This window comes from Portunus trituberculatus, chromosome 41 (assembly GCF_017591435.1).
Source record: "Portunus trituberculatus isolate SZX2019 chromosome 41, ASM1759143v1, whole genome shotgun sequence".
In the NCBI taxonomy this organism is placed as follows: domain Eukaryota; kingdom Metazoa; phylum Arthropoda; class Malacostraca; order Decapoda; family Portunidae; genus Portunus; species Portunus trituberculatus.
In genome coordinates, this window is record NC_059295.1 from 28,253,989 (window position 1) to 28,275,727 (window position 21,739).

The 21,739-nt window shown below is 41.6% G+C and overlaps 2 protein-coding genes across 10 annotated transcripts in view; both read right to left on the reverse strand.

Annotated features, from left to right (window-relative positions):
- Window positions 1-357: 357 nt before the first annotated feature.
- Window positions 358-6,549, reverse strand: LOC123516788. Of its 9 annotated transcripts, none has more exons than XM_045276450.1 (7): window positions 6,250-6,549; window positions 6,062-6,152; window positions 3,851-4,041; window positions 3,125-3,311; window positions 2,508-2,609; window positions 2,215-2,291; window positions 358-1,672 (listed from the first exon to the last, which is right to left on the reverse strand). In XM_045276450.1, exons 3-7 carry the CDS (start codon window positions 3,878-3,880, stop codon window positions 1,565-1,567), a joined length of 504 nt encoding a protein of 167 aa, XP_045132385.1. In that variant the 5' UTR covers window positions 3,881-4,041; window positions 6,062-6,152; window positions 6,250-6,549; the 3' UTR covers window positions 358-1,564. The 9 variants fall into 9 exon arrangements, 6 of the variants coding, with proteins under 6 accessions (XP_045132385.1, XP_045132386.1, XP_045132384.1 ...); XM_045276451.1 differs by having other exon boundaries at window positions 6,239-6,549; XM_045276449.1 differs by having other exon boundaries at window positions 5,973-6,152; window positions 6,239-6,547.
- A 2,950-nt stretch (window positions 6,550-9,499) lies between these two features.
- LOC123516703 overlaps window positions 9,500-21,739 on the reverse strand; it is a 173,039-nt gene continuing 160,799 nt past the window's right edge. Inside the window, 16 exon segments of the mRNA XM_045276305.1 lie at window positions 9,500-11,565; window positions 12,412-12,903; window positions 13,271-13,526; window positions 13,828-14,021; window positions 14,531-14,678; window positions 14,935-15,171; window positions 15,666-15,819; window positions 16,537-16,666; window positions 16,829-17,015; window positions 17,529-17,632; window positions 17,869-18,274; window positions 18,277-18,807; window positions 18,970-19,136; window positions 19,354-19,464; window positions 19,709-19,886; window positions 20,440-20,598. Of these exon segments, the coding sequence (XP_045132240.1) occupies window positions 11,462-11,565; window positions 12,412-12,903; window positions 13,271-13,526; window positions 13,828-14,021; window positions 14,531-14,678; window positions 14,935-15,171; window positions 15,666-15,819; window positions 16,537-16,666; window positions 16,829-17,015; window positions 17,529-17,632; window positions 17,869-18,274; window positions 18,277-18,807; window positions 18,970-19,136; window positions 19,354-19,464; window positions 19,709-19,886; window positions 20,440-20,598 (3,558 nt within the window). The 3' untranslated portion in view covers window positions 9,500-11,461.

Here is a 21,739-nt window from a genome sequence, read left to right on the forward strand (position 1 = left end):
ATCATTGGGAAACTTTTCCTTCTTGTTATTCCTAGCCTTCCTCTTTAAGATCTTCAGATTTATGTTCTTATTTTAGGCTCTAATCAGATTTATGCTCTTATTTTAGGCTCTTTAATAGGTGAACAAAAAGATTTACAGACATTGCATCAAAGTTTTATTCATATTTATATACAGGTAGTATTCTAAAGTTTTAACAATCTTCCTCGGTTTGCAGACCAACTTAAATAAAACCTTACCAGAGTAGACAACAGTGTTAAATTGTTTTTTTTTCTACTACATGCACAAATACTTAGTACTGCAACGCTGCGGTATGAAGGATACTAAGAAACACTCACTCACACACACACACACCTCTAGACCATGCAGCCCAAATAGACGAGTTTTCACAGTTATCAATATTTGGCTTCCGCGAACTGCTAGTTGAGTATTATGCCTTGCAAAGAAAGCAAGCACGATACTCAGTGGGCATACGCAGGTAAACCACTCGGCTTACATACCTTGCAAGTCAAGCAGGACAATATTTAGAAATAAATATCTAAGATGAAGATTACCTGAACTATTTCATCAAGTAACTTTTAAGCGCCCGATACACATATACTGCAATATAAACAGTTCCATGAGGCGCTTTGTCTATACAGTGTTGTGTAAAATTTAATGCTTGGTGCCACACTTCTATCCCATTGCTTGAGCAGCTTACTTAGTCTTTAATCTTTCACACAGGTTAGATTTTCCATTTAGGAGCAAGTAGCAAGCTTATGATCTTCCAATAAGAAATGCTCACTGTGGTTCCATGAAATGATATCATCCTGTAAGACCTTTTCTGGTTCAGAATGTTATTGTTGAAATTCTTGAAAAGTGATAAGCGACTCGTGGGAGATGTTCATCCACTCATCATTAACAACAAACAGTTCATGACAGGACAGAACAACAATGCTTTGCTTCCTGATCAGAAACAAGTGACTGTCTCATTTCAATGTTTTGAACTTGAACAGGTCATACGATTCTCACTCTTAACAAAAACCAATTCTATCCAATTTCATGAAGTAACCTGAAACCTTTAAACTTCTCAAGAAATTTTAAAAAGTCCCTTGATTTCTCACTAGTTCTTAAATCGAACAAAATGCATGGTTCACAAGACTTTGTTCAAAATTTTTTGTATTAAGGAACCTGAAGTCTTGTCAAAATTAGATAACTTTTTTTGACGCCAATATGAAATCCATTGCAGCAAAGTAACTCTCTACAGGACTGTTAAAGTTAGTATACTCCTGTTAATAAAATGTTTACTTATAATAGATACATTTGCTCTAAGATCGTGAAATATTGTCAAAGCAAACCACCACCATCTCCTGTGTCCTAAAACTATCACTTACCAACCAAATATTGCAGCACCATATGAAGTCATTTCCTTGACCAATGTATTAACACTATGAACTATATTAGCAGTAAAATAACTTAATAGCTTATCTACTTTAATCTCATATTTACTATTTTACACATTCAACAACTTTAATGGTCAAGTAAGTGATTAATAGTAATTACAGATTGTGTACACTTTCATTGGCCATCACAGTTGTTGTTGACATGCTAAACTCACAGATGCGAATCTTGGGCTTGTCGGAGTAACTCCTGGTGGCGTTTCTTCATATTGTAAGCCACTTCGACACAACATAATCTATAAAAAGAAGCAATTCATTAACTAGAAGAACAAAACTACACTAAAACTGATATTTATCAAATTACAGATTTGGGGAGATTTTTCTGCAGTACCAAAGATAACGCCCCTCATAAGAATATCAACAATAGCTTGCCACTACTCTTAGGTGGTAGAGGTGATATTTGGTCGTAGTTTAGCTTTCCCCTTACGAAAACTCAATTTCTCACCAGATCTCCAAGTTTGTTGGGAGTAAAGAAAATAAGTAGAACTGCATGCCTCGTCTTAATATTAACTGCACTATGAGCTTCAACTACTGTGCACTGTTTGAAATACAAACTTCATCATGACCAATGATATGTTTTCTATCTAATGCAAGAGTAGTAGCGTTAGTTTAGGTGAATAACAATGGACATGTAACTTACAAGTAGTTTATGGGACTTGGCAAATCATTGCAGGTTCACTTGTAAGTTAAATTATATCAAACCACTAAATTTTCACTTATAACTTTCAACATAAGTTACATACCAGCTCACTTATAACCTTCAACATAAGTTACATACCAGCACACTTTCAAGAAGAAACAGCATCCACTCCTCCAAACGCATTTTGCTGGCTATCCACACACCACACTTCATGTCTGCCCCGCGAATGGGGATAGAAGGAATATTCTCACACACAAGACCACATATACTGGCACTTGCGAGAAAATTCGGAGATTAAGACCGTTCCTTGATTTGCTTCTAATGTTCTTACGTCGTTAATAACAATAGAACCATTAACACTCCTATTTATACCTAGATAACGAATTATAAGGGAAAGTTTAAATACAATTAACAAATCAAGCATAACTTACCTTCATCCATTACCATAATCCTTTTGTAAGTATTTCTTGACTCGAGCCACACCACCGCCACGCTCTTCCACGCTCTCATCCTTGCTACACTTCCCAGCCGATCTTCTCACCCCAGGCAGATAATGTTGATGATCGTAACAGCTATACATGATCGGATCATATAATGTGGTAACTGTTGATTGGTTGGTAAAACATTATTTGTTTATTCATATGTTCATTTTTGCAAGTCGAAATATAATAGTAACAAGCTGGTGGTTGTTAATACAGCAGGATTTATGTATGGTGGCTCCTGTATAATTCAGATAAGTTAAACAATAGATAAAAATACCTAATACTTCACTGATGTGTTAATTTTTACACTTTCTATTATCCGTTACTGTAGTTTAAAAGTGCAAGGGAGACTTCAGTAGACATATCATATACATTGTATTTATTATATAGAAGTTACTTTCACCTCTTTAAATCTTTAGGTTATGAAGACAAACCATATTTATATGCATAATATTTTTCTATTTGATATCAAGTATACAACAAGCAAAATAATGATTATAATTTACTATACACAGTAGTGGCACGTTAGGCAGGTATATTCACAGGCTAAGGAAGGAATAACATACCAGAGCATGGCAGCGTGTATTGGCAGGGCAGAGTGAAGAGTGAGGCAGAAGTCTGTCCCTCCCTGGAAGGTGAAGCGAGGCAGAGGATGGCATCTAGTCTCCCAGTCCAACATACGAGCCAGGATGGAATGTTGGCAGGATGCACTGGTTTCTTTCTGCGTTCAGTAATGGCAGCATCTGTGATAAACTATAAAAAAACTGTTTAAATACCAACTACCTAACACTTCGCCCTGAGACAGGACATATACACTATGGACATAGATAACGAGAACAACTTCATAGGCTTAACAAAACACTAATACAACCTCTTCAAACTTAACCCATTATTTCTCATTCTATTCAGAGTGAAACTTATTATTTCTCGTTCTATGCCGATGACTATTCCAGAGTTTTATTCTTGTCACCTTTTAATTCATTCTTACAAGAAGAACTATCAGATCATCTTTTAAAAGTCAGCCTCTTACACACCTTTTTATCTCCATGTCCTTTTATACACAGTAATTATTTGTGTTGATTCTAATACCTATTCTATAATATAAGGACCAAAATTGCACATCAACTCTGACTACCGTCAAAAGTATCTCTTCTTAGGGGTTTCTACCTACTGGGTGGTAGCGCTAACAAGCTTATGCATAATATTCTCTTATGATACTTACTGCAGATTGCATCAAGAGTAGGACATTATAATCTTAATTGGATTGTTGGAAAGACCACATAAACACTTACCACAAAAGCATTTGAACTCCCAACAGCCATTACTGAAGTTGATTCCGAACATCAGTTGCTCTCCACCTTCACAAGACGCAGCCACAGCACGCTCTAGTCACTAGTGGATGCAAAGGGATTGTCGTTCAACCACTCTGGCTTCGGTAAACGACCATGTTATCCCGGAAGATGAGTTGCCCCATACAATGGTTCTATTGAGTAAAAAGTTACGGTAACAAGTAATATAAAGATCTTAGCAGCAAAAGGTAAAGTGTTAGTAGTAAAAATACAGCACATAATAAAAAAATAGAGCAAGTCATGATATAGTAACCGAATAAAATATACTGCGTTAAATCTTTAATACAATGAGGTAGGTGTTAAGAGAAATATAGAGCACAACACCAAAACCACGTGGATTGTTTTTTCCATCATACGTTATTCAGTAACCGAAACCAAACCTTTGACAATACACCTACACATTGTCAACTCCTACATCCAAGCATGAGAGGCTCATAATTATACACTACAAGGTAAGCCTTTCGTGTTTAAATCTGCAGTCAACAACTGTTACTGGACCTTTGTTCATAAAAGCCTTATTTACACATTATACATCGATATACAAATTACAAGTCGTTATGCCATGTTATACACTTACATTAAAAGTAACCAGAACAACTTTTTTTCTTCATTCATTTTACGTATATCAACCTCTATCCATCAGACAACACTTCGACCCTTCCTCTGATATACGGCAGAAAACTTTCCACTCACGTATTCAAGAGACAGATTTATCAATCATTCACTTTTCCTCAATAGTAACACCAATGTAGTGTCAAATATACCTTCCCAAACACCAAAGCTTACCTACGACGCTATTGGTTAAAGCCATTACCTACCAACTTCTTATGTTAAGTCTTTGAAGCAGGACGTGTTTGAAGAAAGATACGCTCCTTTGGCTTTATCAGATTAGGAAAACGCAAGAGTAGAAAAAAAACATGCAAAGATAACTTGGAGACCATGGTAATCGCGGACGATGCTCGCCTCCGCCCTAAGCATGAACACACCCGCTTCCGCGTTTCTATTATCACAGCAAGGGTGTAAACCATCCACGCGCCTCAAGTTTCAGTTAAAATAATGTATTTATCGTAAAGTAAAGGGACAAGAGTACATATTTGTTTTTATTTGCTTCTAATAAACTAAGTCCGGGTTTAGCTTGATGCACACCTCTCTCCAGCATTCTGTGATGCATGCTCAGCATGCATCGTGATTTGTCCCACAGAGCTGGTCCCTCTTGCACAATTACCAGAACTACCCTTCATATTAAGTTCAAAGGGACAGTCACGTACAACCAATCGCCTTAAAATTTAATAAGCTATTGAATGAATTTTCTCAAGAGAAATGCACGAGTCATGGTGGTGCCCGCGACGTGTGGAGACCTGCTATATAGACGCTGTACCGCAAAACAACGTGCGGACGAGGGTCCGCTTGCAAACTAAGGGCCGCCTGCGCTGCATTTCACTTGCGCATGGGTAATTGCCCGCACCGTGTTTAATTAAAGGGGGATGAGTGGACATACTTGACGCCTGTATGGTCTCCCGACATTCACCACATCATACTACTAGAAGTACGTACGTACATGCGCTTGTTACGCTGCTACGAAGTTTCACCTACTGTGGAAGTGTATTGCTAATAATGAATCTTTAGTTCGACAAAGAAATTACTCCCTTAGCGAAATTTGGTGGTTTCGTATTATTTCAAACTTAGTTTAATGCTAAAATATAGAATCAATATGCTAGCAATTAATTACACTTTGCACTATATTTTTAATGAATGAAAAGAAAATTGGCTAAGGCCAATAAAAACGATGATGAAAAAAACTGATACCTCAAATATCAATTAGGTTATACCATGCAAGTATGTTCCGCTGTTGGTTAGCACTTTTAGTTGCAATGTAAAAATCCAGGAGTCCAACTTAAAACCTACGCACGAATTTATGCATTAAGATGCTAGTTTAAAAAAAAAATGCACACCAACATTTTTACACTGGGATCAATGAGATCAAGCTGTCCAACACTTTCAATATTTTAGTACTGAACATGAGAACAACGCTACTCTTGTTTAACACCACCGTCCAACAACGCACCATTGTTTTAACGCCCTCCACCATACATAAAGTTCTTTAACAACGCGCCGGAAACTATCTTCTGTACTGCAGCTGGTATGGCGCCTCACCCTACCGGCCATGGCCACGGCCACAACCACGTCCTTGGAGAACCACCACTGCTTGTCTCCCATCGTCGTCAGCGTTGCTGCTTTGGCCAGCCTACAACACACAGACACTTGCTATTACATCCATCTCGTCCAATCCATCAACCACTACTAACACACGAAAAAACAGACAAACTTAACTGATATCTTACCCGAACCACAGAGGGAAGTGAAACGCGGGCGGCTCCCACACAAGGCTGAGGTCATTCGAGCCGGCGTTGTGCATCACTCCAGGCCTCAGTGATTCATTAGTGCTTCATTGTTCGCCGTTCTGCCTTCCTTCCCTTTCCTACTCCTCCGCCACGCAATATTACGTCATCAATTCACACCTGCAACACTTGTCTCTCAAGTTAACAACTCAACATGGCAGGACATGACCTCTTTCACATCTCCCTGTCCACAGTCCAATAGGTTTAATCAGGATGTGCCGTCACACTGTTCCACCCTGTAATGGCTAGATGGTGTGTGTATGCTCCTACCTGTCTACGTATACCTGTTCATAAGAGAACGTTGCATTTATGTGCTTATACAGTTGGTTGATACGTGAAAGTGATTTAATTGTGAAATAAATATAAAATTCTCATTACTACGCATTTCTATAACGATAGATTATCATAGGTGGTTAGTGAAGGACAAAAAAAAAAAAAAAGTTGTGGTTATTATAACTGCCCTCGCAGACTGTTAGCCTATCATGGAGAATTGTCAAGGCTTAATAAAAGTTTGTCTTTATGACCATAAATGTTACTGTGATATCACATTCTACAGTATAGAATTAATAATGGCGTAACCATATAAAGAGAGTTTTTCTTTATGCAGGAGGGGCAACTGGCTAAGGGCAACAAAAATGGAAAAAAAAGGCCCACTGGGTTGCCAGTTCCTATAAAAGTCAAGTGAGTTATCCAAAATTCAGGGACAAATGTCTTGAAACCTCCCTCTTAAAAGAAGTCAAGTCGTAGGAAGATGGAAATACAGAAGCAGGCAGGGAGTTCCAGAGTTTTTTTTTTATGTTATGGCTCATAGCGCCTGTAGGCATACTTGAAAAGTATATGTGGGAAGCACTGTTCAGCTTCCGCCCATTAGTGGCGCAGGCAATTTTATTTATAGGATCACCGATATTAAGGCCCATATCACTACCCAAGCGTATCTTTGGTGTAACCATTTAGAACCTGAGTATCATGGTTACATGTAGGTAACTTTAAACCACTCGATAAATGGCATAACTTCAAAGCGGTATGTGGTGGGATTCGAACCTACGCGTGGACGTCTGCCCGATCCCCACGCTCACCACATTATCCACTACGCCAGAGAAAGGTGTGAATAATTGAGAAAACTGGTTGACTCTTGCAATATTTAACCAACATTGTGTAATTCCATCATTCTTGAGACCTAGAGCGTGGTGGCAAGTATTTAAGAGAATCAATATGATTCAAAACAGCCAAAACAAACCTTTAGATTCTTGTCAGATAATTTGTTCTTACTGCACTACAATTTACTAACCAGTACGAACATCATCCGATGTATACTAGGAAAAGAAATATTAAGGTTGTGTAATCCATGACTAATATCGTTCGTGGGAAGTGAAGAGAATAACTGAGTCTGTTTGATTGTAGCTAGTATTATACTACAGTACCAAATATGTATATCGAGAGAGAGAGAGAGAGAGAGAGAGAGAGAGAGAGAGAGAGAGAGAGAGAGAGAGAGAGAGAGAGAGAGAGAGAGAGAGAGAGAGATTCGACACTTTTCATTACTTATGACGAAGGGAAGGAGAAACTTATGAAATACAATAAAACCACTTGGGGCGCCTTGTGATAAGTTACTTTACTGACAGCAGACATGTGTACTTTTCTTCAACACCATTATCATTACCTTTATACAAGACGTTATGGCACACGCACAGGGACAGACAGACAACCACAAGACGAGGCGGCTTACACGCTAGCGGGCGTTATCCTCAAACACTACTACCATAGACAACAAAGATGTTAAGTCTGCTGGAAGTTTTAGTTTTCCTGGATATCTCTTTACTATTTCAGGTGTTGTTTTTCCGCTAATGGTGCAAAGTTCTTGGCGTGACTAGCATGAACCAGCACTAAATACATGAAATAGATGAAAAGACTTTTTTTTTTTCCTGAGCATTTTCTTTTAGTTATTTTAGGTTATTTGTCAAGAAGTAGAATTTGTCAAGCTAGCATTATTTCTACTGATGATGATGGACCGTTGTCAAACTAACGTGAACTGACACTAGAGGCCTGGAAATGTGCTTATACTGGTTCTAAGTATTTTTCACTATTTTATCCATTTTTTTCCTGGAAATGATGCAAAATTTTACTCAGATTAAAATTTGTTTACCACTGATGATGCAAACCTTTTAGTTAAACTGGCATGAACTAGCACTAAAAACATGAAAGCACCCTAGGAAACTCACAACCCTCCACTAGAACATGTGGAAAGTTGTCGGGATGAGACGCTGAAATGTTTGAGAATACAACCCGCAATACGAAACACATTGACGAGCTTTTCAACGATAATATTCAGGATGCTTACGTAAAAACTAGTGTCGTAATGGGAAGGACAAATGATCAGGTGAGTATAATTCGTGAGTTGATTACTTTCCTATGTATTTCTGGCGGGCTCACCAGCTGCCAACTAAGGGAGGCTTGGCTATACATGCTGAACGAGGAAGCAGCAAGGTGTGTGTACCAAAATAACTAAAGAATAAGGTGAGGAGATAAGTGAGTTGATTACCTAATAGGCTGAGACGACCTCGGTGTATTAGAGAGAGAGAGAGAGAGAGAGAGAGAGAGAGAGAGAGAGAGAGAGAGAGAGAGAGAGAGAGAGGGATTGAGGAAGGGGGAGTTGTTGAGGGAAATGGGTCGCGACCTTTCAAGTCACAAAAATGCACATAAAGAACCACAAACAAACGTACAAACAGTACAAACAGTTATTTGAATCCGAAAATAGTTGAACAAGACAAAGAAATAAGAATATAAACCACTAACACACACACACACACACACACACACACACACACACACACACACACACACACACACACACACACACACACACACGACATAGAATAAGTATACTGGAAAAAAAAGAAATTGGTAGTGAAAGAAAATATGTACACTTATGTGACAAAAGGGATGTTATATTATGTAAAACTCTATTAGGTTATACTAAGTTATTTTATATGTAAGAAAGACACTGACCACAGATACAAGCTTGAAGAAAAGAGAAATATACTCATTTTGTCGCCTACAAGAATTTATATATATATATATATATATATATATATATATATATATATATATATATATATATATATATATATATATATATATATATATATATATATATATATATATATATATATATATATATATATATATATATATATATATATATATATATATATATATATATATATATATATATATATATATATATATATATATATATATATGAAGTTTCCGTAAAGTTGACCAAATCAATAACGAAAGTACCTTGTTAAGTCAAGTTAGAGAAAAGAATCTTGATATCACAAGTGAAACATGAAATCTGCTTGTAAGTGAAGGACAATGGAAACTAAGAAGAAAAACGCTAATATAAAGCCACATCTTTACAAGTCCGGTACACGACACGCACACACACACACACACACACACACACACACACACACACACACACACACACACACACACACACTGGGCCATTAACAAAAGAGTGTTGGGAGTATTAAACGTCGCACCTGCTACAAAATATCGGAGAGGATTAAAGGAGGAGTGATTGGTGGGATTAAGGGGAACTCTCGCAGTAGTTTTCCAGCACATACGCAAGAAGTAAACTAATGCACAAGTCATATACTGAGGTAAACTAACTAGAGTAATAGATAAATGGAATCAGGAAGAGTCATGCACACACACACACACACACACACACACACACACGAAGAATAAAGGAGTACACTCAGGACACATACGAAATATGACACATACATACATACATACATACATACCTTACAGAAAACACTAATTGCTAAACTATATTATCTCCCAGGAGACAGTTGCACATTACAACATAACCATAACTTTAAGAGCACCCGCGGGGTACACAAGTAGCGAATGTAAATGTGAAAACAATAACATGATAATGAGAAATGCAACTAAGCGGTGAGTGAAAGAACAGTGTCTTGCCGGAAAGGACTAAATGAGTACGTATACTTAGATCAATACAATGATGCAATTATATTAACAGTGATAATGTATATATGTATATGTATAACCATCAAGAAGAGGTACAGTACTCCACCCACTTACTTTATATATATGTATACCAGACACTTCTATAGGACACACAGACAACAACTGCTGTATAATATCTGCTAACAAATACATAGAAATACACCAACTGCCGCAGCGCTTACACGAGAAGATACGAACCGAGAAAGGAGAACAAGATGAGACACTTCGCTTGACGGAAACTATTAATTCTAAGACACACACACTTCTATCAACACCGAACTACACCGTATCCTCTGCAGTCACCTTCCCGCACCTCACCGTACCATGGGCACCTCCACAGCCACGGTACACGGTGCTCATCGTCACCTGAGCTGTTTATTTAATCATTTAGTGTACCTTATTGCTCAACCACCACGTGAATCACCGAACTAACACTCTCTCTCTCTCTCTCTCTCTCTCTCTCTCTCTCTCTCTACGTACATAAGTTTATTCATTTCATTTCTCAGATCGATATAAATTTTAACTGACATACTTAAAGACATCTATTCCAGAAATTTCATACACGTATTTTTCATTTAGATAAAAACCACCACCTACACTACATCATTGCAGTGGCTGTACACGATGTCTGGCAGATGATAGAAAATAATAAACAAGATAAGATAAGACATTGGAATCACATGCTTTACTCTCTGGATAACAAGTAGGTTTAAAAACACAACTTTTTGGGAGTGATCCGGGGTTAAAAGTAATGCATCCTCAATGACAAGCAACAGTAACTCTTTTCCTTAACTACAAGTGGTTATTAAGAGAGAGAGAGAGAGAGAGAGAGAGAGAGAGAGAGAGAGAGAGAGAGAGAGAGAGACTTCGCATATAGAAGCGGCGGTGGTGACGTCAGTTCTTCCCAGTGAAAGCTGACTCTGGTGGAGGTGATAACACAAGTAGTAATAGTAATAGTAGTAGTTGTTGTTGTTGTAGCAATGGTGATGGTAGTGATCGTAGTGGCGTGTGTATCACCAAGGTGCTGGAGGTGGTAAATCAGGCGACAGTAATAACAGGTGGTGAATCAGGCGACAGTAGTAACAGTAGGGGTAACAGTAGTGGGAGCAGCAGCAACAGCTCAGGTGGAGGTACAAGTTCTGCAGCACAGTTTGTTGTAGTACTTGAGGCGGCAGAGGCGAGCACGGAACACCAGGTGGCAGTTCTTGATGCGGTCAATGCACACTGTTGGGAGGAGAAAGAGAGAAATCATAAGTGAAAAACCTAAAAAAGATTAAGATTCAGCATTCTTTCAGCCTTTCTAGTAATTAAAACATGCTTACTTATTTCAACCTATACGTATCTTCCCGTATCTTTCTCCATTCTTCTGAACCTCCGTATTGATGACTAGGCACAATGAAGGAAAGAGGAACGTCCAAGCATATGAGAAAGAGGAGATGAGTGAAGACAAGTCATATATGTGTAGGGAAGCTATGGGGAGGGCGGAACAAAGGGAGGACGAGAGAGCATATGATTAGGCAGTGTAAGGCAAAAGAAAGAGTGGGAAGATGAGTGGAAAAGCTTGAGGGATAGAGAGCATAGGAGGCAATGATTAGAGAGAAACTGTATAAGGGAGACAGAAAACGAACATATATAAGATCTGAAGGGAAATGTTTAGTATATGGGTGAAGGTAAAGATCGTTGTGAAAAAAAAAAAGAACAAGTGTGAGTAAAGGGAGCGACTGTATAACCTTTTTTTTCTTTTTTTGCTTTGGACTAATGGATAGCTAGGTCAATTAGCGGCACAGAAAGCAACACTTACAATGAAAAATTCCTCCAGATTCTAAAATAAATATAGTCAAGGATTAATTACGCTAGTCCTAAACAAACAAACAAAAAAGAATAAATAAAGAGGACTTAAACGGATGAATAAGGAAAGAAAAAGGAAAAGAAAACGAGAATGAGAGACTGAAGAGAGAAAACCAGACAAGGGAAGGGCAAACTATACAAAATGCTATCGTTTCTCCGCCAGTCACAAATCGTAAGGAGGTGTTGTGTTGCCTCAAAAAATAGATTACAGGCTGTACTTACATGGCTTCTGAGAGACGGCAGTTATCCTTCTATTACTGTTACTAGCTGACGATGCTCCTTCACTCTCCTTCACTCTCCTGTCCTTCTTCCGTTCCTTCTTCCTCTTCCTCTTCCTTCTCTTCTGCTCTTCTTCGTGCTCCTGCTCCTCCTCCTCACGCTGCACCAGTTCCTCTTCCTCTTCCTCTTCTTCTTCCCCTTCATCAGCAAAGGACTCGTCACCTTGTGCATCTCCTTCGGAAAGATTACCGAGGTTGTCTTCAGCTGTCTCCTCCACTAACTCGTTGTCTTCCTCTTCTTCCTCCTCCTCCTCTTCCTCTTCTTCTTCTTCCTCCTCCTCCTCTTCCTCCTCCACCGTTACTGCCCTTAAATTATCTATATTCTCCTCCTCCTCCTTTTCCTTTTCCGCCTCATGTCTCTCGGCCTGTGTCATTTCTGTTGCCTCCCTGCCAGCCTCCCCCGTGTGTCTGAAGTCTCCTGAGGTTCCCGGCGATGCTGCAAGGAAAGGTATTGGGGGTATAATGAGGGAAGGCGGGAACACACACACACACACACACACACACAGAGAGAGAGAGAGAGAGAGAGAGAGAGAGAGAGAGAGAGAGAGAGAGAGAGAGAGAGAGAGAGAGAGCGTTGGGGAAAAGAAGAGAACAAAAGGTAACACCCGCCTCCATGCGCCCTTCGCCCCCCCCCACCAAATAAAAAAAAAAAAAAAATAGAGAAAACTAATTCACAGAGAGAAAACAAAGAAGAAAAAAAAACGGACAAAAGTAAAGAAAATAAAAGAAAAAAAAAACCAGTTCATTCAAAAATTACAAAACCATTTTCATCACAGTGAAAACAAAAAAAAAACAATGCTAACTTTCAGGCCTTCCTTCTGTGCCCTCGTCTTCCTCAGTGGAGAAGAACGCTACTGGGGACTCCGGATTGCCTGGGACGCCTTCACCTGCTGCTGGGGCGTGGACGAGGCGCGGGGCATCATCAGAGCAGGCGTGGAGGTGGCAGGGGCGGCGGGCGTCGGGTTTGGTGGCGTTGTCGCAGTCAGGAGAGGCGTGAAGGTGCAGGTCTAGACAGGTGACCTCGCGCCGCTGTATTCCACCACCACATGACGTAGAACACTGCCAGGGAAGGAAGCTTGTGTTGGTATGTATGAGTGTATCTCTCTCTCTCTCTCTCTCTCTCTCTCTCTCTCTCTCTCTCTGATGCAATACAAGAATGATTTTATATCGTCAAATGCAGAGTCAGTCAGTTTCTCTCTCTCTCTCTCTCTCTCTCTCTCTCTCTCTCTCTCTCTCTCTCTCTCTCTCTCTCTCTCTCTCTCCAAATGTACTATTTATATATCTACTTTTCTCTGCACTACCACACACACACACACACACACACACACACACACACACACACACACACACACACACACACCTGCGACCAGCTTGAGGTGTACCAAACAGGCAAACATGGCTGAACGTTGCACTCCCTGTTGTCCTGAGGCCTCTCGGTTCCATGGCATTGCGAGTCGCCCACCACCTTCCACCGCGTCTGCACGTGGAGGACGCACAGCACGGGCCGCGTCTCCCGCCCAACACCGCACGGCTCACTGCATTCACCCCACGAGCCTTCATTGTGTGCAGGATAGATGGAGGCCCGTGTGAGTTAAAGCTTACCATTTCTTTATCATGTACTGAGTGATTCATTTAGTCTTTTTATGTCGACAACGCTTTCATTCTTCCTTGTCGCTGGCACATTGTTTCTCTGCTGGTCCAGAGTGCTAGTAATTCTTTCAACACTCTTACCTCAACGTCTTGTCAGACTGTTGCCATCACCTTCTACGATCTCATTGTAAGATAAAAGGCCTTACCCAATTCTTTCCTGTTCTGTCCGTCTATGTGTGTTGTAAACCATCCTAGTGAAGTTTCTTAATTAATTTCTCCATTTAGTTAAGACCTCACTGAACCTGTTGAGCTCATCTCTCTTGTCTCTTGGTTTAATTCAAGTTATCCTAGTAAGATAATCTCTCCATTTAATTCCTTCCATCTCTTCATCTATTTCTCTCTATCTTTCCATTTAGTTCTCTCTATCTCTCCATCTAGTTATATACCTTTACGCTCTATTGCACAGTACTCACCTACAAACCACTGACCGCCGCAGCCACTCAGCCCTGTACACGGTCTGGTGGCGTCAGGTCGTTCCGATGCAGGGCAAGACGTCTGGGTGTCACCTGCCAGGCAGTGCACTCTTCTTGTCTGGACACCCGCCCCGCATGGCTCCGAGCACTGCAGGAGCATGGTTTTAATGGCGGTGATAAGGGTGAAATATAATTAAGATATGTGTTACAACTTTACGTAGTAACATTGACAACCTTTTATTTCTCAGATGACCGAACACACTGGAAAAGTCTGAACTGTCGTAGCGACTCTTTAACTGGAACAGCAGAAAGAAAAAAAGAAAAGAAATTCATTTATGCAGCTACACGAAAACAGCAGTAGTGACAGAAATCAACTACTGTGGCTGTTTAGACTCAAAACTCACCTGTTCAGACCAAGCAGAAAAGAACCAGGTGTTGGTGGCGCAAGAGCCCATGTCACACACCTCCTCCCTCACGGGCCGAGCGCCGAGGCTACAGCGGTCATCAACCACAGCCAGGCCCTCCACGATGCACGTCACCTGCCTGGATCGGGTACCCAGACCACATGGCGCTGAACAGTTAGTCCACGGTCCCGTCTCCCACGTTGGGCTGGTGCTCATGCAGGGTCCCATCTCACACACCTGCCCATGGTGGTGATGAAGGTGAGTGATTAGTACGAGTATGTGATATTGGTTCTCAGTTCTACATGTAGGGAAATATAAATGGAGAATGAAGTATTAGGAGTATAGCTTATATTTGTGAAGACTGAAGAGTTGCAGTTGAGAAAAATAAATATATCTTGAACAGGGAAACGATACATAAATAAGAGATGATCTGAGTAAAGAGAAGGTGAGGGATAAAAGTGAAGGGATAGTGTATCCTTGAGGTCATGAAGAAACTGAGAAGAAGAAAAAAAAAGTAACAAAACAAAAGTTGATAATAATAACGATATTAAAAGCCATCTTCATCAAACACACACACACACGCACACACACACACACACACACACACACACACACACACACACACACACACACACACACACACACACACACACACACACACACACACACACACAAAGTAAAAGAATAAAATAAAAAGAAAGAAAACAAAACAACATTGCGGGAAATCAAACCTGCGAGGTGGTGACAGTGGGCGGGGAACGGCAGGTCCCATCAGGAACTGTGAGTGTGAGGGTAGGAGAAACCACACGCTGACACACTGTGGGGCGAATCTGCACCCCCATGCCACACGTCACGCTGCACGGGCCCCACTCGCCCGGCACCCACCTAAATTCCCGAAAGAAGTGCAGAGCGAGTGATGTTGAAATTAAATGAATGAGTGAATGTTTTAGACGAGTGAGATTAGCGTGTCGACTGAACGGAGATAGAGCGAGTGATGTCGAAATGAAATGAATGAGTGAATGTTTTGGATGGGAGATTAACGTGTCGACTGAATAGAGATAGAGTGTTTGGTGTTGCATTATGTAGATCTCTTATTTGAACGGGTGTCCATCTTGTGATCATGGCTGAATCGTGCCCTAATCTTATTAATTCTAGTCAGAGTTTCAACTTTTTTATGTATTAAGAAGACAGGCCAAGGAAGAGAAGGATATAATCGCCATCTCATGATATAAAAAAAGGTAGGATAAAGAGAAAGGTTAACTAACTGGGATATTTTGATGCTCTTCTTCCTTCTCTTCCTCTACATTACAAAAATAACCACTACTGCCACTTTCGCCACACTTATTATCACTATCCACATCAGACTCAATACTAAATCTAAACCAAGAACAACATAACCTCCCACTGAAGCATGTCAAGTTAGGCTACAGTCTTTCTCCACTGTCTTAAAACCACCCTAACCATAACTTCAAGGAAAAAGAGGAAGTAAACAGATTCCTTCACATATGAGCGTTCCATCCTGCACCTTCCCAACCCTGAACCCTCATAGAAGCTTAAGTGATTTTAGTGACTCCCAATGGTTCACTCATGCCCTATACTCACGATGCAGGACATGGGTTCAGGTTGCACAGGACGAAGCGAGCATCAGGACGTGGTAGGTGGGAACAGCGACGGTCCGCTACCACCTTCTTGTTCCTTTTCCTCTCACATGACAAGATCGCTGTCTGGTTGCCTAGTAAGGAGGAGAAGGTGGATCACAGGTGTATAGTTAGTGTCTTGACTTTTATTTCATTGTAATCTGTGGATCTTGCTAAAAAAAAAACAAAAAAAACTATAACTATCTGTATACATTATCGACCTATCTTTCTGCATTGCGAGGTTTACGCATAAGTACCTCCACCGCAGGGTCTGGAGCACGGAGTAAGGCCCTTCTCAGCCCACTGGAACCTGCCTCTTTGCACCCGTAGACGCGTCCTGTCCTTGCGCCTGTTCTTGCCGGGTCTCCTCGCTCCGTTCTGTTTGTGGCGGTGGCGGTGACGGCCTTCTCCTTCACCTCTGCTTCTCGAGGCCGTAGCGGAGTCCTGAAGTAACAGTAGGAGGGGTTAGTAGTCTGAACTTTGAATATAAATGTGTGTGTGTGTGTGTGTGTGTGTGTGTGTGTGTGTGTGTGTGTGTGTGTGTGTGTGTGTGTGTGTGTGTGTGTGAGAGAGAGAGAGAGAGAGAGAGAGAGAGAGAGAGAGAGAGAGAGAGAGAGAGAGAGAGAGAGAGAGAGAGAGCCTTAAACCTTTCAGTACTATGATGCGTTTCCATATTCATTCTGCTTACTAGTTGATGATTTTATACAGATTCAGAATCTTATGTGGAGATTGCAATAGAGAAGATTCTGGCCATTAATCTTCTGACCTTCATGGACCTTTTCTAATGTAGATAGAATCGTCTAAGCATACCCAAAACTCAAGGTAAAAATGTACCCTAGTACTGAAGGGGTTAATATATATAAATGTGTTTGTTTGAATCTAAACACATAAGAATTGCAATTTGCTGATGTTACATTTGGAGACATATAAACATTAAGGCTACGTGCCATGCCTTACCGTGGCATTAGTAGTGGGCTGCACGGAAGCCTTGGGTTGAGTCAGCTGCACATCAGGGTCGAAAGTGGGGAACTGTGAAGCCTTCCCTGGCACTTTGGTTCTGCCTGTGACGGGAAAACCAAGGCGTGGGGAGGAAAGAAAATAATATATAAGTTTTTGCATCTCTGTAGGTATCTATGACTAAAAATTGAGTAAATATATTAGAAATATGTCACGTATAATCTTAGTAGATATTACTTCAAACATTCTGATCAATGTGATGTTAAGGCAACATTCCTGGACGCTACGAAGTGACGGTGACCTGCAGAAGTGCAACAATCGGTAATTTTGCATTAATTACTTTGAGTCCCTTGAAGGCCGTGTCGGTGGCGGGTTCTGTGGGTGGACACAGGCGCTGCGGTGGTGGCCTTGCCTGACTGCACCCTGTGGTGGTTAGTAGCCTTATACAGTGTCTGTCTCCCGCCGTCCCTCGAGGATGTCAGGAGTCTTCCGTCCCTGCCGCTGTTCTCGGAGCTGACAATCACTTCCCTCTCACGCCCCGGCAATCCTTTCCCTACACCTATGGACGACACCGTGTTGCCTGCAGTGCCCTTTGGGAAGGGCTGACCCTGCAGAAATGGACTCCCTGGGACTGGCGAGGCACGCCCCCTCTCTGGGGAGCTGAGGCCGGGCCTCCAGGGACGAGGGATGGGCCCTGTGCGTGAGGGAGTGAGCGGCGTGATGGGCTGGCCGCGGGAAATCACGCCAGGGATTCTGCCTGGAGTTCTGGAAGCTGCATCCATTGGCGAGCCCTGGGGTACGCCGAGGTAAGGCGGCCACCTTCTCGGTGTGCCAGCAGGACTCGTGGCCAAGCTGCTGTGTGGATTGCGGGATATATCGACATGCTGCTGGAGTTAAATCCGGAGGAAGGCCCCACCACTGGCTGCAGCACAGGCGTCAGGGGCATGAAGGTGTCTAAGGGCCGCCCACCACCGCCACTACCGAATGGGAACACTGACCCCTGTCCAGGATTCCTGGTGCCATAGCTGGGAGTTCTGGAAGACAGGTTAGGGCTGCTCTGGAAGGGTCGACGTTGTCCTTGACTGGGTACCACGCTGCTGGCAGGCAGTCCTGGCAGACCTGACACTCCTGGCACTACTGGCACTCCCGGCACCGGTCTGCTCCCTACACCGGGTCTCGCTGCGCCAGGGAGGCCCACTGCTGACGGGTTCCCGCCGTATTCCGGCAGCGGCACGCGGTACTCATACTCGATGCCCGGGTTGGGGCTCTGTGAGATCAACTGTTGGCCAGAAAAATAATGATTAATTCTATTTCTCATTAAACACGTTTGTTCATCAACTAAAAAAGTTATCCTTTCAATTTAAGTCTTTCCTCACCCTGTAAAAGAAAACGGATCTTAAAGCGACAACTGCTGTAGACATGTACGCATCACACGTCTCACCATAAAATCAACAGGTTCCCTTAGCGGGCCTGGTGCTGAGAGCCGCTCGCCGTGCTCCTCGCTGCCTGGTGTGTAGATGAAGGTGGTACCACCCGCCTCATACTCGCCGGCTGTTTTGATGTCCCAGTTTCCGTTCAGTATGTACGTCCCGTCAGAACGTCGCAATGCTGGGGGAGAAAAGTGGCGCTGATCATAACCTGTCTTTATACCGCAGGCGTAGGCTACTGGTGGGCGAGGTGTGACGTGAGGCTATGGTGGTATAAAAACAACAGATATTCCGCTATCCCCCTCATCCCTCCAACGAACACACACACTCACTCTCTCTCTCTCTCTCTCTCTCTCTCTCTCTCTCTCTCTCTCTCTCTCTCTCTCTCTCTCTCTCACCGAAGTAGTTTTTGGAAGGCTTCATCTCAGTGATGGTGAGGTTACACACTCCTGCAGGCACAGGGGTCACCAGGGAGTAGCCGTAGGGCAGTGGAGAGCGGGTGAAGATGCCTGTACAGGGAAAACACAGGAGAGGTTGTTAAAAAAAAAAAAAATAATAAGAAATCTTGAAAATGATTTAGATCTTATATGTATAGTTCTAATATTAAATGCTTTCTTTTCTATATCCTATAATTTAAAACGATTAGCAACTACTTACATATGCCACATGGATGACTAAGCAGGTTTACCAGGGTATTTTAGCCATTCGTGAAAAATAAATAATCACTAGAATCATCATCCACGATCTGCTCACCTGAAATGATTCTGCACAGATTCCGCTCCCTGGAACAGAGAGCACAAGAGGGCGTGGTCCTGCCGAAACTCTGTCCATGGAGCGTTTGGTGGGCGCCCCTGGGAGTGGCCTGACCGGCTGGACGGGTGCTGAGGGATCCCTGCAGGGCTTCTGGTTTGGGCAGTAAGGCCGCCGCAAGCTGTTGAAGGATATGACAGGTGTGAGTATAGTGAATCTTAATGACTACGAGAAAGGAAGAGACAGTATTTCTTCTTTTTTCTTTTTAGCAACCTCATAGTCTTCTGCCAGGAAATACCTCAATTGCATGAAACCATTATTCCATTTTTTTTGGTTATTATTTTTTGTTGATAGTCGGTAACAATGTCTTATCAATTTTCACTTATTTTCTGGAACAGTTAGAATATTCCTTAAAAAGCATTCAGGAAACAACTTTTAATGCATATATATATATATATATATATATATATATATATATATATATATATATATATATATATATATATATATATATATATATATATATATATATATATATATATATATATATATATATATATATATATATATATATATATATATAGAGAGAGAGAGAGAGAGAGAGAGAGAGAGAGAGAGAGAGAGAGAGAGAGAGAGAGAGAGAGAGAGAGAGAGAGAGAGAGAGAGAGAGAGAGAGAGAGAGAGAGAGAGAGAGAGAGAGATGGTGGGGTTTGAGGGTTGTGTCCATATCTTACCTCGCCATTGCTGTCCTCGCCCGGGTCAGCCTTCTGCAGTCTGTTCACCTGATCGCCACTCGCCTCGCCCGCCCCTCCGCGTCCGCCACCAGAGGGCGTCTCGACGGATAGCGATGTGTCGTGCAAGCTGCCCACATTTTCAGCTATACCTCTTCTCACCTGGAAGTTCAATGCAATCGTTAATTAATACACCAAAATTAGAATACACACCAAACTCACTAAGTTCAATTAGGAACCTTAAGATTCCTAATTTAGTAACCTAAACGGAAACTAACCACAAAACCACACAATATCGTAGCCACACAGATTGTTGCCTGATTTGCCGTCTCCTATATAGTAATGCACCTTCTCAGGAACACTCAGGTGAGCCGCTCCCTCTCCTCTGTGGTTCCGTCCACCTTGCTTTACCTGGACTAGTTTTTACACGACTATTACTGAGCAAGGAAACCGTAGCAGAGGTGTCCAGATTCTGTATAAAAGGTTAGTCTTTTTATCGCTTGTGTGTGTGTGTGTGTGTGTGTGTGTGTGTGTGTGTGTGTGTGTGTGTGTGTGTGTGTGTGTGTGTGTGTGTGTGTGTGTGTGTGTGTGTGTGTGTGTGTGTGTGTGTGTGTGTGTGTGTGTGTGTGTGTGTGTGTGTGTGTGTGTGTGTGTGTGTGTGTGTGTGTGTGTGTGGATAGAGGGAAGGCGCAACAAGCAGTCATACATTGGTGAGCAGTCGTGTTTGCTTGCTTGTTTTCAAAATACATTCATATTTTTTTCTAAAGAGAGAGATTAATTAGTGTATCGAAGCATGGATGTAAATAAAAATAATAAAGTACATCAAAATGAAAAAAAATGCTAATGATAATTCAGTAGATATGTAAATTATATAGATTTTGTTTTTAATGTTTTATCATGTTTCGTCAGTTTCTGTGTCGCCTTTATCCGTTCAGTCTACAGTTTCTTTTCGTTTATTTCTTTTCTGTCTTAATAGCGTTATCTAACTCATAAAATTTGGGAACTGGGAAGTAACACAAACAACAATGACAAAATGTGGTAGAAATAAAACAGCTGAATAGACGAAGACCATTAGAAAATTAGCTTGTAATTATAATAACAGTAGTACGTATATAGAAGTAATGACACTAGTAGTAGATTTTAAGACGAGGAGGAGGAGGAGGAGGAGAAGGAAGAAGAGGAAGAGGAGGAGGAGGAGGAGGAGGAGGAGGAGGAGGAGGAGGAGGAGGAGGAGGAAGGATTGGGAGGAGGAGGAGGAGGAGGAGGAGGAGGAGGAGGAGGAGGAGGAAAGGGAAAGGAAGAG

Coding starts and splice junctions, on each gene's coding strand:
- LOC123516788 (XM_045276450.1), bottom strand. CDS start 3,880: ATGGCTGTTGGGAGTTCAAATGCTTTTGTG. Junction 3,312..3,850: donor GGAGTTCAAATGCTTTTGTG/GTAAGTGTTTAT, acceptor GTTTTTTTATAG/TTTATCACAGATGCTGCCAT. Junction 1,673..2,214: donor TTCTTCTTGAAAGTGTGCTG/GTATGTAACTTA, acceptor TTCTTTTTATAG/ATTATGTTGTGTCGAAGTGG.